Raw genomic sequence first — 19,815 nt, 5'->3', positions numbered from 1 at the left:
AAAATCAAATAGATGGCAGCCATTAAACAAAAATTCTGTGCAGATTTCCAGAGGAGGGAGTTAGGCTGCGCCCTGACCAAAGGTCTGGTGGAACAGCTCTGTCTTGCAGGCCCTGTGGAAAGATGTCAGGTCCCGCAGGGCCCTAGTCTCTTGTGAGACTATATTAACAATAAAGATCATTTTTGAGGGGGGGCAGAAACACATTGCTTTTCCAAGTCTGCCCTGTGATGTTTTAGAACAATATATCTGATATCGTTCTAATAATGTTAAACAGGTCAGTGTGTATATAGCCTCAGAGTCCCTGCACTTAGCAAAAAGGATATGGGGGGGGCGCTTATACAGAGATCTAAGGCTTAACAGGAGCTGTTGTGTTGCCCCTTCATTTAGGGAGAATATTCATCCCCTTTTTCTTCCAATATCTGGCTATCAAGCGGAATTTGCTGTTGTCCCCCCCTTCGCTCATCATCTCCTCCTCCTCTGGCAGCAGAGCCTCCTTATTTGCAATCTTCTGTATGATCTCTGCTTCTTGCTTCACGTCCTTCAGCAACTGAATCCTTTTCTGATATCCAAGCTTGCGTTCATCCTCTTCGGACGCAATGAGCATGTCGATGTATTCTGGAGTGGAGAGCGGGTTGGGCTTCAGGGCAATTTCCTCCAGGCGCCGCAGGCTTTGAGACGCTCTCTCAATGTTTTCGAACAAATTTTCTCTTACCTCAATGTACTCCTGGCTGAGGTGCCAAATCAGCTCCTCCGCTGTCATAACCCCATGGCAGGCGTACTCATACTTTTTCTTCAGCTCCGCATATGTCTTCTTCTCTTTCCTTTTTTCGTCCTTAAATCGGTAATCCTGGATGCAGTGGTCACTGGCTGAGCACTTGCCGGGACAAACGGTGCATGTTCCTGATAATAAACTGATAGCGGAGCAAAAGCGGTTCAGCAGGTCCCAGGTATGCCAGCAAGGATAGTGGCAGGTGACCTCACAGTTCTTGCAGTTGGTTGCATATTGATGAGCTCCAGAGAGGTCTTCCTTCACTTTGACGGTGACTGGGATCTCATACTCAAAATCTCTGTTGGCCGCCATGTCAGCTTTGTGCTGGTCAAGGGCTTGTTCCGTTTGCTTCAGTTCTTCCAGTTTGACCAGCCCGGTTTTGATCTGGGGCAGCAGGCCCTGCACAACCGTCTCCAACTCTTTCCGCTCCCTGAGAACTTCCTTCGTCAAAAACAAACTCCTCGCGTTCAGTTTGCTTAGCGAGTCAAAGTAGGTCTTCATGCTGATCATACTCATTTTCCAAAACATTTCGTCAAAGTTAAGGCTCTCCCCGTCCCCCACGACATTTTTGGCAAACAGGGCGGAATTGTTGAATTTGAAATGCACGGGGTTCCCCTTGCCATCTTTGGCGCATGGAACGTTGGCCGTCTTAATGGCCTCAAGGACCAGGGGAGTCTGTGAATCTGCAAAGGTGATCAGGAACTGGATGTTCTCCTTGATATCTTTCCCAAAGATGGAGAGCACGGAATCAAAGACGTATTTCTCGGCTGCTGTTAAGCGGTTTGTGGAAGCCTTGACCACAAAGCAGACACAATCGATGTGGTCGATTCCTCCTGGGATGGAGAAAAACTCCTGTATCTTCTCCACTAACTTTTTGTCCTGATCTATTCCTCTTGTGTCTGTGAATCCTGGAGTGTCAACAAAAGTGAGGGAGCAAGGGATCTTGAGACCTTCTTGATAGTTCACCACATAAGCCATCACTTCGGATGTCTGGCTTTCTGCTTGGTTTCTGCCGGTCACTTCATCAATAAGTTTGAACCGGAATTCATCTCCCCATTGCACGCCCAGGATGTAGTTGATCATCCCATTGATGAGAGTGGTTTTCCCTGATCCAGACGCTCCTATCATCATGATCACTTTGTTGGCGATCTGCAAGTTCTCTTTGCCTAGATGGTACTTAGAAGAAATTTTAGACTCTGTTTTCAGTTTTAATTTATAAACAGAAGGGTCACCCTTTTTGACAAGGATACTTTCTTTGAGATATTTCTGAGGCGGTTTGTTTTCACTTGTTTCCTGTGTTCTGGAAGATGCCATCTTCTTTTTAACAAGCTTGCTGTCACAATTAAAAGATAAACACATGCATTAGAAAAATAAATGTACTCTTCTTCCTCTCATTATCATTATGATTTTATCACTTTCAACACACGTTGAAAGTACAAAATGAAATAAAAACATTTTAAAACAAATAGCAGCAACTTAAAAATTAAAAACCCCAATACCAGGCAGACCGTCAAGGCACAAACTTCCTTCATCCGGCTGTGAAGGCTTGTTGGAACAGAAAAATGTCTTCTGTTTTATTCTGGGTGCTTGTCCTATCTTGACAGAAATGCTGTTCCACAGATCAGAGGCAGCCACACTAAAAGCCCTGCTCTGAGTTACCAGTTGGAACCTGGGTGCATATCTCGGGTAAGAATTTCTTGGTTATCAAAGAAACAAACAAACAAAATCAGGACTGTCCCAAGTTGGAACATTCAGGTGTGATTCCAGTAATGCAGAGGATCGGGCCCCTTCCAACTCTGCAATTCTCTGATTCTATGATTTGGAGCATATGGGAGACCACATATTCAAAATATTCAAAATCAGCACCAGATGACATCACATTTGGATGGAATTTGCCACCTGTGTGACTGTATTGTGAAATAAGCTACAGAAAGCCAATGGGTCCACTTCCCTTCTGAGAACCCAGATTTGGTGGGTCAATTTCTCTGATGGGGCTATGCTGCCTAAGGCTTTTTAAAACCAGGTCGTAATAGATTGCATAGAAATATCCTTCCAGTCCTGAGCGCCAACTAAATGCGCAGGTATTAGCAAATGAGTTGTTAGTATCTTGCTATGTAAACTGGAGTTACATCCCAGAAACATGGAGACGAAACACAACCAGGGTTCTATTGTCTGGATGCTGAGTTCGAAAACCACCAAATCCAAAAATTTGCTTACATGCACACGATCCCGCCACAAATGGTAGTTAAGAACCTTTCATGGTGGAAACCCATCAACAAAAGGGGGAGGACCCTTTCTGCATGTGGTTTAGGCGCACTGGAATGTCCAGGATGCAGTAGCCCAGATGGTCCACAGCCGCCTGCCCCCTCCCTCCTGCAAGGAAGCAACTGGCAGCAGCAGAGGAGTCAGGGCAGGGGTCCCCCTAGTCCCACCCCAAAGCCCAGGAGAGCCTTGCGCTGCAGCCTTCATTCCTTTGCTCCACGTCTGGGCCATATCAGGATGGATTTGTGGCCTTTCCAAAGAGCCAGAGAGCAGGAGGCGAGGGCATCATCAGCGCAAGAGCCCCGTCACCAAGTCCCCTCTGCAATATGCCAGCTGGAACGGTTTGCAGCAGCCGTGCAAAAGAAGCCTTTGACAACAAAAGAAGCCGTGACAACTTCTAATGTGCAAACGCGTCTTACCAGAAATGTGGGAAACGGATGAATCTTGCCTCCAAGTGGCTCTCTTGCTTGAGTTTGTCTCGACTTGTGTTGGTCCCCTCTTAAAGCACAAGTCTGTTTCGGCCACAGAGGCCACTCCTCCTTTTATCTATTTGGGAGTGACAAAGTGCAAGGGGACAAGGATCACTTTCAGGGGGATAAGGAAGTTGCTAGATGGTGGAAGCCGTTCCCACTCGTCAGCATTTCACTCCAAAAAGGCTCTTAAGCAGAACATCATAGAGTTGGAAGAGACCCCAAGGGCCATCTAGTCCAACCCCCTCCGTTGGCCTCCCCACAAGTCAGATCCATGCAGAATCAAGGTCCTTAGTTGCACAACCCTCCCTTTCCTGGTATCCGGACCCAAAATGGATCTATGGAAGCTGGTCAGCTTCATACAGCAGGGATCGACATTATGGGGGAATCTGTTCTCCCCCCTGGGCTTTTGGGAAAGAGCTTGTCAGCAGGGCCTCCATCTTGGCCTCAGATATGGGGGCTCTTGGAAGGTTTCCCTCGACATCGAGCCACAACCAGCCTCAATTTATATGAGATTAGGAGAAAAGAGGCTTTCTGGAGCAAAAGCAGTCGCCCCGGCAGGAGGACCCTGAGATGTTTGGGTGAAGGGCGGTATACAAACAATAACAGTGATAATAAATATTATCTTCCATTTTTATGCACTGTGGCAGCAACAGGGCCATGCTCTGGGGGAACCCTTCAAACCCCTCACAGATGAAGGAGGAAATTCTCTGTATTCAGAGGGTGGAAGAGCTGACAGGAGTTTGCCCTTGGAAATGCCTCCCGATATAAATGCGATGTGGTTGTCCCCTCCTGAGGCCGCTGAACTACAACTCCCACCACCCGGCCCTTTGGCCAGGCTAGCTGGGGCCGGTGGGAGTTGTAGTTTGGCAACATCATTTGCCTGGAAAAGCAATGAGGAAGGAGAAGTTTTATGAACCATATTCTAAGAATTTGTATAGCATTTGGGAGAAATATAAAAATCTGCTGGAAAGGAAATCACCCTTATGACTCTCTCCTATTGAGGCTGTTACAATTAAGAGAGAAAATATGGACAGACAATGGCCAACTTACAGGGAACTGCTACACTTTACAGAGGGGGAACCTAAACTGAAATCAATGAAAAGTGTAAGGAGCCATATGACAGAATGGCTACAATATCATCAGTTACATGAAATGTTTAAAACAGACAGGAAAAATGCTTTTTTGGACCAAAGTTCACAATTTGAAAAAAAACTTCTACAAAACAAAGAGAAACTTTAGTCCAAAATGTATAATTTGTTATTAGACTGGGAAACAAAAGACAAGCTTGTCAAATTCTCAATGACACACTGGGCAATAGATATAGGACATAATATACCGTATTTTTCGCTCTATAAGACTCACCAGACCACAAGACGCACCTAGTTTTTGGAGGAGGAAAACAAGAAGAAAAATATTCTGAATCTCAGAAGCTAGAACAGCTAGAGGGATCACTGCGCAGCGAAAGCAGCAATCCCTCTTGCTGTTCTGGCTTCGGGGATAGCTGCGCAGCCTGCATTCGCTCCATAACACGCACACACATTTCCCCTTACTTTTTAGGAGGGAATAATAATAATAATAATAATAATAATAATAATAATAATAATAATAATTTATTATTTGTACCCCGCCCATCTGGCTGGGTTTCCCCAGCCACTCTGGGCGGCTTCCAACAAAGATGAAAAATACACTAAAATGTCACATATTAAAAACTTCCCTGAACAGGGCTGCCTTCAGATGTCTTCTGAATGTCAGGTACCGTATTTTTCGCCCTATAGGACGCACCGTCCCATAAGGCGCACCTAGTTTTTTGGGGGGGAAATAAAGGAAAAAAATTATTTCCCCCCCAGGCGCGGGGTTGGGGAAGCCCGAGCTTCCCCCGACCCCAGCCCCCAAACAGGCAGCTCTCTGCAAGCCGTGGGAGCCCAGTGCTGGCTCCCGCTGCTAGCAGAGAGGTCCGCGAAGCCTGGACGCGCTGAGCTCAGCGCGCGCAGGCTTCGGCATGCAGGCACCTCTCCGCCAGCAGCGGGAGCGCTCCCGCTGCTAGCGGAGAGGTCCGCGAAGCCTGGGCGCGCTGAGCTCAGCCCGCGCAGGCTTCGGCATGCAGGCACCTCTCCGCCAGCAGCGGGAGCGCTCCCGCTGCTAGCGGAGAGGTCCGCGAAGCCTGGGCGCGCTGAGCTCAGCGCGCGCAGGCTTCGGCATGCAGGCACCTCTCCGCCAGCAGCGGGAGCGCTCCTGCTGTTTGCGGAGAGGTCCGCGAAGCCTGCATTCGCCCCATAGGACGCACCCAGATTTCCCCTTCATTTTTGGAGGGGAAAAAGTGCGTCCTATAGGGCAAAAAATACGGTAGTTGTTTATCGCTTTGACATCTGATGGGAGGGCGTTCCACAGGGCGGGCGCCACTACCGAGAAGGCCCTCTGCCTGGTTCCCTGTAACTTGGCCTCTCGCAGTGAGGGAACCGCCAGAAGGCCCTCAGGGCTGGACCTCAGTGTCTGGGCAGAACGATGGGGGTGGAGACGCTCCTTCAGATATACTGGACCGAGGCCGTTTAGGGCTTTAAAGGTCAGCACCAACACTTTGAATTGTGCTCGGAAATATACTGGGAGCCAATGTAGGTCTTTCAAGACCGGTGTTATACGGTCTCGGTGGCCGCTCCCAGTCACCAGTCTAGCTGCTGCATTCTGGATTAGTTGTAGTTTCTGGGTCACCTTCAAAGGTAGCCCCACGTAGAGCGCATTGCAGTAGTCCAAGCGGGAGATAACCAGAGCATGCACCACTCTGGTGAGACAGTCTGCAGGCAGATAGGGTCTCAGCCTACGTACCAGATGGAGCTGGTAAACAGCTGCCCTGGATACAGATTTGACCTGCGCCTCCATGGACAGCTGTGAGTCCAAAATGACTCCCAGGCTGCACACCTGGTCCTTCAGGGGCACAGTTACCCCATTCAGGACCAGGGAATCCTCCACACCTGCCCACCTCCTGTCCCCCAAAAACAGTACTTCTGTCTTGTCAGGATTCAACCTCAATCTGTTAGCCGCCATCCATCCTCCAACCGCCTCCAGACACTCACACAGGACCTTCACCGCCTTCACTGGTTCTGATTTAAAAGAGAGGTAGAGCTGGATATCATCCGCATACTGATGAACACCCAGCCCAAACCTCCTGATGATCTCTCCCAGCGGCTGCATGTAAATGTTGAAAAGCATGGGGGAGAGGACAGAACCCTGAGGCATCCCACAAGTGAGGGCCCAGGGGTCTGAACACTCATCCCCCCCCCCCACTTTCTGAACACTGCCCAGGAGGAAGGAGCGGAACCACTGTATGACAGTGCCCCCAGCTCCCAGCCCCTCAAGACGGTCCAGAAGGATGTTATGGTCGATGGTATCAAACGCTGCTGAGAGATCCAGCAGAACTAGGAAACAGCTCACACCTTTGTCCCTAGCCCGCCGGAGATAATCAACCAGTGCGACCAAGGCAGTTTCAGTCCCGTGATGAGGCCTGAATCCCGACTGGAAGGGATCCAAATGGTCCGCTTCTTCCAGGCGTGTCTGGAGTTGTTCAGCAACCACTCGCTCAATCACCTTGCCCAAGAATGGAAGATTTGAGACTGGGAGATAATTGGCCATCGTGGCCGCATCTAAAGATGGTTTTTTTAAGAAGCGGTTTAATAACCACCTCTTTCAGCGGGTCTGGGAAGGCTCCCTCACGGAGGGAAACATTCACCGCCCCACAAAGCCCATCGCCCAGTCCTTCCCGGCTGGCTTTTATAAGCCAGGATGGGCAAGGATCCAGGAGACAGGTGGTTGGCTTCACTCGTCCAAGCAGCCTGTCCACATCCTTGGAGGTAACAGGTTGGAATTGATCCCACGCAACTTGACTAGACAGGTCTCTAGCACTCTCCCGCCCTGGCCCTGCTCCCACGGTGGAGTCTACTTCTTCCCGAATCTGAGTGATTTTATCTGCAAAAAACTTTGCAAAATCATTGCAGGAGATCATGTGGCCCGTACTGGGCCCAGATGTCGCAGGTGGTTCCGCTAAATTGTGAACCACCTGAAAAAGTCTCCTGCTGCTGTTTTCTGCAGATGCAAAAGAGGTGGCGAAGAAAGTCTTCTTCGCCATCGCTATCGCCACTTGGTAGGCTCGACGTTGAGCTCTAACCTGTGTCCGGTCAGATTCGGAATGAGTTATCCGCCACCGGCGCTCTAGCCGTCTCAACGATTGTTTCATTGCCCTCAGATCCGTGGAAAACCACAGGGCTGTACGGGCTCCATGCAATCGGAGAGGGCGCTTTGGAGCCAAACAGTCAATAGCCCTGGTTAACTCCACATTCCAGCGGGCCACCAGGGAATCGGCTGAAAGGCCATCAACATGGGATAAAGCACCCCCTACCACTCTCTGGAAACCATTTGGATCCATTAAGTGGCGGGGGCGGACCATCCGAACTGGTCCCACCTCCCTGCCGAGGGGATGGGTCGCGGAGAAGTCCAGTTGCACCAGGAAATGATCTGACCATGGCACTTCTTTTGTTTCACTATTACTTAGTGTCAGATCACCAACATCCGTAGAGGTAAACACCAGGTCCAAGGCATGTCCGCGGCTATGGGTTGGGCCAGACTTATTCAGGGACAGCCCCATGGAGGCCATACTTTCCACGAAGTCCCGAGCGGCCCCTTGTAAGGTCGTGTCGGCATGGATATTAAAATCCCCTAGGACAACCAAACTAGGTGTCTCCAGGAGGACATCCGCCACGACCTGAAGCAGCTCGGGCAGGGAATCCTTGGTGCAGCAGGGAGGTCGGTACACCAAAAGGAATCCTGTACTGCCCCTATTGCCCAACTTCCAGGACATGCACTCGGAAAACTGGGTCTTCCCAATAGGACGCCTGGTGCAAACTAATGACTTCCTAAAAATCACTGCAACCCCCCCCTCCCCGCCCACATGACCTGGGTTGCTGTGCATAAGAGAAACCTGGTGGACAAGCAGCGGCAAGGACAGGCCCATCTGCTTCATCCAACCAAGTCTCTGTCACACATGCCAGGTCAAGTCCTCCATCCATGATCAAGTCATGGATGGCAGTGGACATATGAATCATTGACCTGGCATTGCACAGCAGCACCTTCAGGTCATGTGGGTATCCCTTGCTGATTCTAGTATCCATCCGGTCAGGACCAGACCCGGAGGCAGGGATAGTCCTCAGACAACGACTAAACCTGCCTCCTCGGTAATGACATGGTCTGGTCTTAGCGTAACTCCTCCTCCTACCAGTGATCACTGAGATTGGTTGTCCCAGCGCATCCCCCCCTGTGGAACATGCCCCAGCCATTTTGTTGGCTGGGACCCACTCCCCGGCAGCCCTGACCCCTCCCCTTAAGAACAAAATAACACCTTTAAAAAAAACCAATAAAAAAATACAAACAAAAAACAGTAAAAATTACAAAAACATAAAATCAAACAAATTCCCAGGCCCAATAAACATCCATCCCACCCCACCCCCACCCCCACTTACAAAAAATTCAAAAGAAATTTTTTAAGAACATTTTAAAAGCACTCTGCACCCCTCCAGCAGTAACAGCAGCTGTCCTAGTGAGGCCCGTCAGGCCCTGCCCTGGGCCAGGTGGTAAGTGGCAGGAAGGAGCAGGGCCCCCAGACACTCACACAGAAGAGTCCTTCTGGGCAGCAGAACGCAGCAGTCCTTGTGAGGCTTCAGGCCCCTCCCCAGGCCAGGTGGTAAGCGGCAAGAGCAGGGCCCTCAGACACTCAAACAGGAGAGTCCTATAGTGAGGACTTATAGAGCAAAAAATACGGTAGATTTTAACCTCTAGGGAAAACTCTGGAAAAGTGACTTGAAGTTTACAGCATGTTATTCTTTGAAGGAGAAGTACCTGAAAATGATTTACAATGGTATTTACTGGTAACTCTGAGTAGGCTTGCTAAGTTGTATAAGACAGAATCAGATAAGTGCATCATTATCATCAATGCCACCCTAATGAATATACCTGTATGCCAGATATGTTTACAAACACACACTTGTTGCCTTCACAGCGCATATGTTTCACTCCAGTTCTATGCATGTGGAATAATGTTTGTGCACAGCTGGAGTTAGCCACAGTCGGAGGCAGCGATGCTTCTGAATTGCAGCTGCTGGAAACTCCAGGGGGCAGGGGAGTTGTTCTTGAGCTCAGCTCCTGCTTGCAGGCTTCCTTTGGGAGCATCTGGCTGGTCACTGTGAGAACAGGAGGCTGGACTCGACAGCTCTGTTGCTTAGAGCGTGGTGCTGATAACGCCAAGCTTCCAGGTTCAATTCCCGTGTGGGACAACTGCATTGCAGGGGTTGGACTAGATGATCCTGGGGGTCCCTTCCAACTCTTCAGTTCTATGAGTCTGTAACTTGAGGGCCCCTGGCCTGATCCCACAGGGCTCTTCATATGTTCATATGCAGCATAAATGAAACATAAAACATGGAAATCTTTGCCGAGCTGTTTTGCTAAGAGCAGAGATCCTATTATTATCTGTTTTGCGTTGAAAGGTCACTCAAACGAAAGAAGGAAATGGGCAGCCAGAAAAACAACACACCCTCCCTATCTGTTGGCTTCTGGACCTAGGCAGGGTGTTCTTTCTAACCATCTGAATTCTCAGAAATGGCCCATGGCAGATCACTTTCACTTTCCCTCCTCCCAAAACAAACAAACCACACACATACATTTTAAAAAACCAGTTAAAAACCAGTTAAAACCATTAGGGTAAGACCATCCCCATAGAAGACGTTGAGGAGGTCTCCTTGCCCTTGCTTTTCCACCCAGAGCAGATCTTCCCAAAGGGAGCAACTCTGTTGGTTCTGTGTCTTCTGGGGGCTCTGTCACCCGTGTTGGCTCAGGATTTAATCTAGCCCCCCCCCCTCTGGTGGATTGAGCCCACAAGCCGCCAGTCCTCATGGGGTGGGCAGGGCAGGCTTCTCTCTGATGCTCAAAGGTGGGGAAAGACTAGCTTCCTCAAGAGCAGGAGGGCCAGCAGCTGGGGAGGAGGGCCAGGTAGGCAGATCACCTTCTCGGCTGCTCCGAGAGCAGAGAGCCTCCCTGAATAGATCGTCCCCAGGAGAAGCCGTGGGGTTCCTCAGCTCTGCTCTAAGAAACCCATAATGCCACCACGATGCTCTTTTATTCTTTCACTTTTCGGTAACTGGCATATTGTGAAAATAACACAGGGTGGTGATACAATGACTACTGCAATCGGCACAAGATAATACCACTGAGGCAACTAACTGTAAACAAAGAATAAATGTCCGTAAAAATGGCAAAATAGTTTCTTTCCCAAAAGGTTTTGTCTTAATTGCTAACTCAGTAAATACAGAGTCGACTTGAAATATATCAGTGGTTCAGTGCTTCTCTTCCCCAAACAGATTTTGTCTTGAGCAGTTGCAAGCACAGTAAGAAAGAGTCCACTTGTGATATACCAGGAGTTCAGGGCTTGCATTGATCTGCTGTGAGCACTGTTTGATGCTGATGTCAAGTTCTTTCATCTCTGTTGCCCCTTGCTCCTTCCTCCAACTTTTCTGTCTCATTTAGTGGCTTCTATAATGAGTAACATTAGGTCAAAGAATTTATGCTTCGTCGTGTAAATGCATTCTTGTTGTGTACTGAGTTGAATAGGATCCAAAAGGCAGCAGTCTGATTGGTCCTAGAACAATAGGTGTCATGTGACAAAGACACATGAGAGCAGAAGCAGCAAAGCAGGCTGGGAAGTGCTGGGACTGCACAATCATTTGGGCCTACTAAAGTTATTCAGGCCTAACTGCTAACTGTTGAGTCACTCTGACATGGGACTTACTAGCCAGTTTCTCTTTTGTGCTCTGTAAGATTTCAGTGAGAGTCTGTCTGCTTCAGTTGTGAACAGAGTATGTAATCTCAGTCAAACTGTTTGGAACCATGTTATTTATGAAGAAGTTTATTTTAATTCAGTAAAGCTTTTATTCTTTAAAACTCTGCATTATTAATTTATGCTGTGTGTCAATAGGAATCAGAATGCAGCAGTCTGATTGGTCCACAGGAGCCACCCAATCCAGCTCCAGATGAAAGGGGATCCCACTGAACTGACCGCCACACACAGCACCGCCACCTGCCGCACCGCTGCCTCGCACCGTGTATCCAGGCTTCAGCTCCGGGACACAAGGAACTCAGCATGGCAACCAACAGCAGCTTCTTGCTGTTCAACCCAGCGCCAGGAGACTGGGAAGCATACGCCTCCCGTTTCACCTTCCTCCTAGAAGCCAAAGGGGTCACTGACAAAAAAGACACCAAGAAGAGGGCGATATTCTTCAGCGTCTGCAGAGAGGAGACGTTTGAAATCGCCCGGGCTCTCCTTGCGCCTGAAGACGTTGCTACTGTTCCTTACAATACAATAATGGAATGGCTGAAGGGGCACTTTTCGCCGCAGCCCTCAGTGGTGGCTCATCGAAATGCCTTCTACGCAAAGCAGCAAGCCCCTGGGGAAACCATAATTGGGTTTGTGACCTTTCTCCACCAAGCCCCATAGGTGCCCCATGATATTCTTGTAAAGAAGCTGGTAAAATGCGGTCTTGACTATGCTACCACTCAGTGGATTTGTAACTGGCTGACTGACCGGACCCAAAGGGTGCTCATCAATGGTTCTTCTTCATCCTGGAGAAGAGTGACTAGTGGGGTGCCACAGGGTTCTGTCTTGGGCCCGGTCTTCTTCAACATCTTTATCAACGACTTGGATGATGGACTCAAGAGCATCCTGATCAAATTTGCAGATGACACCAAACTGGGAGGGGTGGCTAACACCCCAGAGGACAGGATCACACTTCAAAACGACCTTGACAGATTAGAGAACTGGGCCAAAACAAACAAGATGAATTTTAACAGGGAGAAATGTAAAGTATTGCACTTGGGCAAAAAAACCGAGAGGCACAAATACAAGATGGGTGATACCTGGCTTGAGAGCAGTACATGTGAAAAGGATCTAGGAGTCTTGGTTGACCACAAACTTGACATGAGCCAACAGTGTGACGCGGCAGCTAAAAAAGCCAATGCAATTCTGGGCTGCATCAATAGGAGTATAGCATCTAGATCAAGGGAAGTAATAGTGCCACTGTATTCTGCTCTGGTCAGACCTCACCTGGAGTACTGTGTCCAGTTCTGGGCACCACAGTTCAAGAAGGACACGGACAAACTGGAACGTGTCCAGAGGAGGGCAACCAAAATGGTCAAAGGCCTGGAAACGATGCCTTATGAAGAACGGCTAAGGGAGCTGGGCATGTTTAGCCTGGAGAAGAGGAGGTTAAGGGGTGATATGATAGCCATGTTCAAATATATAAAAGGATGTCACATAGAGGAGGGAGAAAGGTTGTTTTCTGCTGCTCCAGAGAAGCGGACATGGAGCAATGGATCCAAACGACAAGAAAGAAGATTCCACCTAAACATTAGGAAGAACTTCCTGACAGTAAGAGCTGTTCGACAGTGGAATTTGCTGCCAAGGAGTGTGGTGGAGTCTCCTTCTTTGGAGGTCTTTAAGCAGAGACTTGACAACCATATGTCAGGAGTGCTCTGATGGTGTTTCCTGCTTGGCAGGGGGTTGGACTCGATGACCCTTGTGGTCTCTTCCAACTCTAAGATTCTATGATTCTAAGCCGCCCGGTCCTGCAACTTCTCAGAGCTGGAGAACATGCTTCGTGACCGCCTCGTCGGTGGCCTGAAGGATGAGAAGCTGCAATGATGCCTCTACGCCAAGAAGGACCTAACGTTCCAGGTCACTCTGGAGGAGGCCCTGGCAACAGAAGCTGCCGAGAGGTCAACACAAGAGGCATGGCCGAGCCTGCTGACTCAACCGAGGGTCCGCCACGAAGACCTCGCCGACAACTCAGGATCTGACAGGGAGGAGGTGCACTGAGTACAGCAGCGCACTCAAGCAGCCCACATACCACAGCTGCCTCGACGAGAAGGAGGCAACTGCGCAAGCTGCGGGGAAAGTCATGAGAGGAGGACCTGCCGTTTCCGCAACGCAGAGTGCAGGCAGTGCAGAAAATTAGGACACATCGCCCGGGTGTGTCGGACTTGGCTCACCTGACACCAGGCATCGGATGACCTATCCAAGAGCCCCAGGTCCCAGCGCCCAACACACCAAGGCAACTCAACAGAGCTCACGGACTTCCAGGTATACCAGTTGCCCCACCCCAACATAGAGAAAATTCATGTAGAGGTACAGATAGAGGGAGGCCCGTGCCGCATGGTTGAACTCTATCCATGGGTAGCTGAATAAAGAGCATGAAATCCACTCTCGACTCAGAGTATATTTCAGAAGGGTTATGTCCAACTCCTCATGCCTTATCTCTAGGCAGAATCTATTGTATCTATCTGAGTATGTGTAATGCTGTAACTTTTGATTGGCTAAAGACCTGATAAAAGAAATGTATAAAGGGAAGCCTCCCCTGATGGGAGGGGCCGGACTTCAGAACTTATTCCTCCGTGCCATTGCTTGCTGCTGGCAAACAATTAAAACTTTATTGCTTTTGTAATAAACGAAAATCTGCCCTTATTCCCTTATGGGGACACAAGAGCCCTCATAGAGTTCTTTGTAGGTTCTCCATCGGTTGGAGGAAAAAACAGATGCCAACCAGAGAATATTGAGAAGCAAAGCAGCTCGTAAGCCTGATCTTTATTGAACTGTTGCAACAGGGTGCCCACTTCACACACAGAAAAAGAGGAGGACCCAGAAAAATGGCGTGCAAGGCCTTATAAAGACTTTTGAAATTGCCACCCTGTAGATCAAGACCACCCCTAGAAACATCATATATACATCACAGAAGGGGTGTAACCTAAGACCAACCCTCAGATACATCATACCTACATCACAGAAAAGGTGGTCTTAAAACAGAAATTTGAATGTTGTTTTTTCTCCTGTCGTTGTTTATCTCCTGTCTGGCAGGTTACTTGATTGGATTTCCCGGGGAGCCTGGCTAGTCTTTTGTAAGGATAAATACTTAGTTCCTGGGCCAGGTCACAGGCTCACACCCTATTCAAACACAGACATACCCTTAAGACAGGATTTGTGAGGAAAGAGACAATGGGGAGGCTCCTCTATTTGACCTTGCAGAGAAAACCCCTGGTCAGTCTGGGAGTCAAAATGGCTCCATGGCTGCTCTCCTGTGCAGCTTCAGACATGTGGCCTATATATCTATGTACGTGTTTGCCTGGTACATTTATGAACCTTCATTATATACATAAGACCTTAATTTATTTATTTCACTTTATTTCTCTGTTGCTGCGTGGTCATTTGACTGGCCTAACCAATTGCTACAGAGCTGAACTATACTCGGAGTCGAGAGTGGATTTCATGCTCTTTATTCAGCTGGTGAGGAGGAATGGAAGTTCCCCCAGAATGTCTGCTTTATATACATTATTTACACAATGGGCCCCACGTGATTGGCTAATTCCGGGATTCCCATGTAGGCCAATCAGGTTGCGGATTCACTTCCACCTGGAGTTGGACTGGGTGGCTCCTGTGGACCAATCAGACTGCTGCAATCTGAATCCTATTGTGCTCCAAAGGCTTCGGGTTCCTTTCGCTGAAGCAGGGACTCCTTTTAAGGATGTAAAATGAGTATTTTAAATTGTAAAACAGAAAATTTAAAAAAAATTATATAAAAACAGAAAGGGGAGAATCCTTGGCATGGATTGTGCCCCCCCTTTTCCCCTCCCTTTTAGAGCATCACCCAGGAGGGCAGACTTTGCCTCCAACCACCAACCGCCCCTTAAAAACCAAGTGCAGAAGGCGCATTGTGGCATTTGCAAAATATTTTCCCACCCCCCAATCCCCCACCCTCCATTTCCTCCTGCAGGAGGGATCCCCACCTCTGCTTAATTCCACCAGAAGAGAGGGGTCTTTTCACTACCTTGACTTCTGCTGGGCAGTTTTCTCAGCCTGGAGGTGTTCCTGGTTTGGCTCTTTCTCTCTGCTTCTCAAAAGATCAGGCAAAAGACAGACCTGGAAACCAGGTGCCCCGACAGGGAGCTCACAAGCAAGACATAAGCACAATGGCCTCCTCCACACATGTGATTCTCAGCAACTGGGGCACACTGAGCATCGCCAGAATGCCTAGCAGACCAGAGTGACATGGGAACTATGACAGCCTTATACAGAGTCAGACCATGTGCCATAGACGCATTACTGCCCTTGATTGGGACACTAGACTTCTGTTGAGGCAGCCTGGAATAGCCTTAGCCTTTTTTGCTGCTGCATCACACTGTGGGCTCATGTGAAGCTTGTGGTCTGCCAAGGAAGGAACTGACTGACCGTCTCCTCACAACAGAAGAAAGCCAGTTTCAACCAGAATACTGTTACTTTCCAGATGCCAGACCACACCAGGTCTGATCAGCAGGATGGGTTTACTGAACCTTTACTGGATTTTTGTTCTTATTTATATTAAGAATTTCATCATCATCATCATAATCAATGCCTCCCTGATGAATATACCTGTATGCCAGATACATTCACAAACACACACTTGTTGCCTTCACAGCGCATATGTTTCACTCCAGTTCTATGCATGTGGAATAATGTTTGTGCACAGCTGGAGTTAGCCACAGTCGGAGGCAGCGATGCTTCTGAATTGCAGCTGCTGGAAACTCCAGGGGGCAGGGGAGTTGTTCTTGAGCTCAGCTCCTGCTTGCAGGCTTCCTTTGGGAGCATCTGGCTGGTCACTGTGAGAACAGGAGGCTGGACTCGACAGCTCTGTTGCTTAGAGCGTGGTGCTGATAACGCCAAGCTTCCAGGTTCAATTCCCGTGTGGGACAACTGCATTGCAGGGGTTGGACTAGATGATCCTGGGGGTCCCTTCCAACTCTTCAGTTCTATGAGTCTGTAACTTGAGGGCCCCTGGCCTGATCCCACAGGGCTCTTCATATGTTCATATGCAGCATAAATGAAACATAAAACATGGAAATCTTTGCCGAGCTGTTTTGCTAAGAGCAGAGATCCTATTATTATCTGTTTTGCGTTGAAAGGTCACTCAAACGAAAGAAGGAAATGGGCAGCCAGAAAAACAACACACCCTCCCTATCTGTTGGCTTCTGGACCTAGGCAGGGTGTTCTTTCTAACCATCTGAATTCTCAGAAATGGCCCATGGCAGATCACTTTCACTTTCCCTCCTCCCAAAACAAACAAACCACACACATACATTTAAAAAAACCAGTTAAAAACCAGTTAAAACCATTAGGGTAAGACCATCCCCATAGAAGACGTTGAGGAGGTCTCCTTGCCCTTGCTTTTCCACCCAGAGCAGATCTTCCCAAAGGGAGCAACTCTGTTGGTTCTGTGTCTTCTGGGGGCTCTGTCACCCGTGTTGGCTCAGGATTTAATCTAGCCCCCCCCCCCTCTGGTGGATTGAGCCCACAAGCCGCCAGTCCTCATGGGGTGGGCAGGGCAGGCTTCTCTCTGATGACCAAAGATGGGGAAAGACTAGCTTCCTCAAGAGCAGGAGGGCCAGCAGCTGGGGAGGAGGGCCAGGTAGGCAGATCACCTTCTCGGCTGCTCCGAGAGCAGAGAGCCTCCCTGAATAGATCGTCCCCAGGAGAAGCCGTGGGGTTCCTCAGCTCTGCTCTAACAAACCCATAATGCCACCACAATGCTCTTTTATTCTTTCACTTTTCGGTAACTGGCATGTTGTGAAAATAATAATAATAATAATAATAATAATAATAATAATAATAATAATAATAATAATAATTTATTATTTATACCCCGCCCATCTGGCTGGGTTTCCCCAGACACTCAGGGCGGCTTCCAACAAAACACTAAAATACAATAATCTCGTGCTGGTAGCTTCGAGAACACTGTCCAACCATCTCGTCCTCTGTCGTCCCCTTGTCCTTGTGCCCTCCATCTTTCCCAACATCAGGGTCTTTTCCAGGGAGTCTTCTCTTCTCATGAGGTGGCCAAAGTCCTGGAGCCTCAGCTTCAGGATCTGTCCTTCCAGTTAGCACTCAGGGCTGATTTCCTTCAGAATGGATAGGTTTGATCTTCTTGCAGTCCATGGGACGCTCAAGAGTCTCCTCCAACACCATAATTCAAAAGCATAAATTCTTCAGATGTCTTCTAAAAGTTTGGTAGTTATTTTTCTCTTTGACATCTGGTGGGAGGACGTTCCACAGGATGGATGCCACTACCGAGTAGGCCCTCTGCCTGGTTCCCTGTAACTTGGCTTCTCGTAGCGAGGGAACCGCCAGAAGGCCCTCGGCGCTGGACCTCAGTGTCTGGGCAGAACGATGGGGGTGGAGACACTCCTTCAGGTCTGCTGGACTGAGGCCGTTTAGGGCTTTCAAGGTCAGCACCAACACTTTGAATTGTGCTTGGAAACGTACTGGGAGCCAGTGTAGGTCTTTCAAGACCAGTGTTATATGGTCTCGGCAGCCACTCCCAGTCACCAGTCTAGCTGCCGCATTCTGGATTAGTTGTAGTTTCCGGGTCACCTTCAAAGGTAGCCCCACATAGAGCGCATTGCAGTAGTCCAAGCAGGTGATAACTAGAACATGCACCACTCTGGTGAGACAGTCTGCAGGCAGATAGGGTCTCAGCCTACATACCAGATGGAGCTGGTAAACAGCTGCCCTGGACACAGAATTGACCTGCGCCTCCATGGACAGCTTGAGTCCAAAATGACTCCCAGGCTGTGCACCTGGTCCTTCAGGGGCACAGTTACCCCATTCAGGACCAGGGAATCCTCCACACCTGCCCGCCTCCTGTCCCCCAAAAACAGTACTTCTGTCTTGTCAGGATTCAACCTCAATCTGTTAGCCCCCATCCTTCCTCCAACTGCCTCCAGACACTCACACAGGACCTTCACCGCTTTCACTGGTTCCGATTTGAAAGAGAGGTAGAGCTGGGTATCATCTGCATACTGATGAACACCCAGCCCAAACCTCCTGATGATCTCTCCCAGCGGCTGCATGTAAATGTTGAAAAGCATGGGGGAGAGGACAGAACCCTGAGGCATCCCACAAGTGAGGGCCCAGGGGTCTGAACACTCATCGCCCACCACCACTTCCTGAACACAGCCCAGAAGGAAGGAGCGAAACCACTGTATAACGGTGCCCCCAGCTCCCAGCCCCTCAAGATGGTCCAGAAGGATGTTATGGTCGATGGTATCAAACACCGCTGAGAGATCCAGCAGAACTAGGAAACAGCTCTCACCCTTGTCCCTAGCCCGCCGGAGATCATCAACCAGAGCGACCAAGGCAGTTTCTTTTTTATTATTATTATTTTAAATAATATTTATTGATTTTCCAAAAAACACGAAGTTACAAAAACAAAAGATTCAAATACAATAAGATAAAAAGGGGGGGGGGAGAAGAAGAAAGAGGCAAAAAACCAAAATATACATAAACAAAAGTAATAAAAATCCCACACCTTCCCTCCACCCTTCCCACTAGTACAATAAAAGAAAAGCAAAAAGCAAAAACATTCAAGAAAAGAATAAATCTCCATCCTTCAACATCTATTTTCAAATAACTTATTTCCTCGGCCTCCTCCCACCTCCCCTTCTGTATTCCAATTATTAATCAGGTCAGCAAATTCTTTCCGTCTTTTACTGCTTACTCACTTATTTACCTTAATCCATTTATATCTTATTCTCTTATCAACGTCACAATTTAAGTAAGCATCTAAAAAAAATTATCTAAACTCCAATTCCCTAATTAAAAAGAAAAGAAAAAGAGAGGGGGAAAAAAATAAGAAACCTTAATCTTATACTTTTAAATCATATACCTTTATGTTGTTTCCACTAAAGCCAAATAAAGTCATTCCACCATCTCCCACTTATTCTTAATCATACCATATTATACAAATACTATTTTTTGAAATTCCCAATTTTCCCCACCATCTCATCCCCCTGGTGTCGGGTGCTGCCAGTCTTTTTTACCAGTTTTATCAGTCTTTTCTGTCAGAATTAATTCCCTAACCTGGTTCCCTTATGTCCGAGGCTCTCAAATCGTCTCCCTGGACTGCCTGCAAATTTATTTTCCGGCCTAAAGTTAAGTCCCAAAGAGCTTCTTTCCCAACGTCTTCTTTAATTCTCTTCTGCATGCTTACCCAAACTTCGTATTTCAGTTCATAAGCCAAAAAATATTCCAAAGCGTACTCCACAGTCTCTTTGGGATTACAGTTGTCCATCCTTTCAAACTTTCCCGCAGTGTCCAGCATATTAATCATCCATCTTGCATCACTCAGTCCACAAGGGCCACTGCCTTTCCAACTCTGCCTTTCAGCCTCAGTATCCTCAGACTCAAATTTAATTTGAGGC

At 48.3% G+C, this 19,815-nt stretch overlaps 2 protein-coding genes across 3 annotated transcripts in view; both read right to left on the bottom strand.

The window, feature by feature from the left end:
* Nucleotides 1-15,474, bottom strand: part of LOC310669972 (verrucotoxin subunit beta-like) — a 70,843-nt gene extending 55,369 nt beyond the window's left edge. The window contains exon 1 of one of the 2 annotated variants that reach the window (XM_083458547.1): nucleotides 15,370-15,474. The gene's annotated coding sequence lies outside the window, so the exon portion shown is untranslated. The remainder of the gene's footprint in view (nucleotides 1-15,369) is intronic. The other variant, XM_083458546.1, reaches the window with a different exon arrangement.
* On the bottom strand, nucleotides 165-3,865 carry LOC310669973 (uncharacterized protein). Its single transcript, XM_083458548.1, has 2 exons — nucleotides 3,451-3,865; nucleotides 165-2,102 (listed from the first exon to the last, which is right to left on the bottom strand). Exon 2 carries the CDS (start codon nucleotides 2,081-2,083, stop codon nucleotides 380-382), a length of 1,704 nt encoding a protein of 567 aa, XP_083314674.1. The 5' UTR covers nucleotides 2,084-2,102; nucleotides 3,451-3,865; the 3' UTR covers nucleotides 165-379.
* Nucleotides 15,475-19,815: the final 4,341 nt, after the last annotated feature.

This window comes from Podarcis tiliguerta, assembly GCF_965153285.1.
Source record: "Podarcis tiliguerta genome assembly, contig: HAP1_SCAFFOLD_137, whole genome shotgun sequence".
Classification (NCBI taxonomy): Eukaryota; Metazoa; Chordata; class Lepidosauria; order Squamata; family Lacertidae; genus Podarcis; species Podarcis tiliguerta.
The sequence above is the reverse complement of the archived record's forward strand: the minus strand, read 5'-3'. Positions and strand labels throughout refer to the sequence as shown.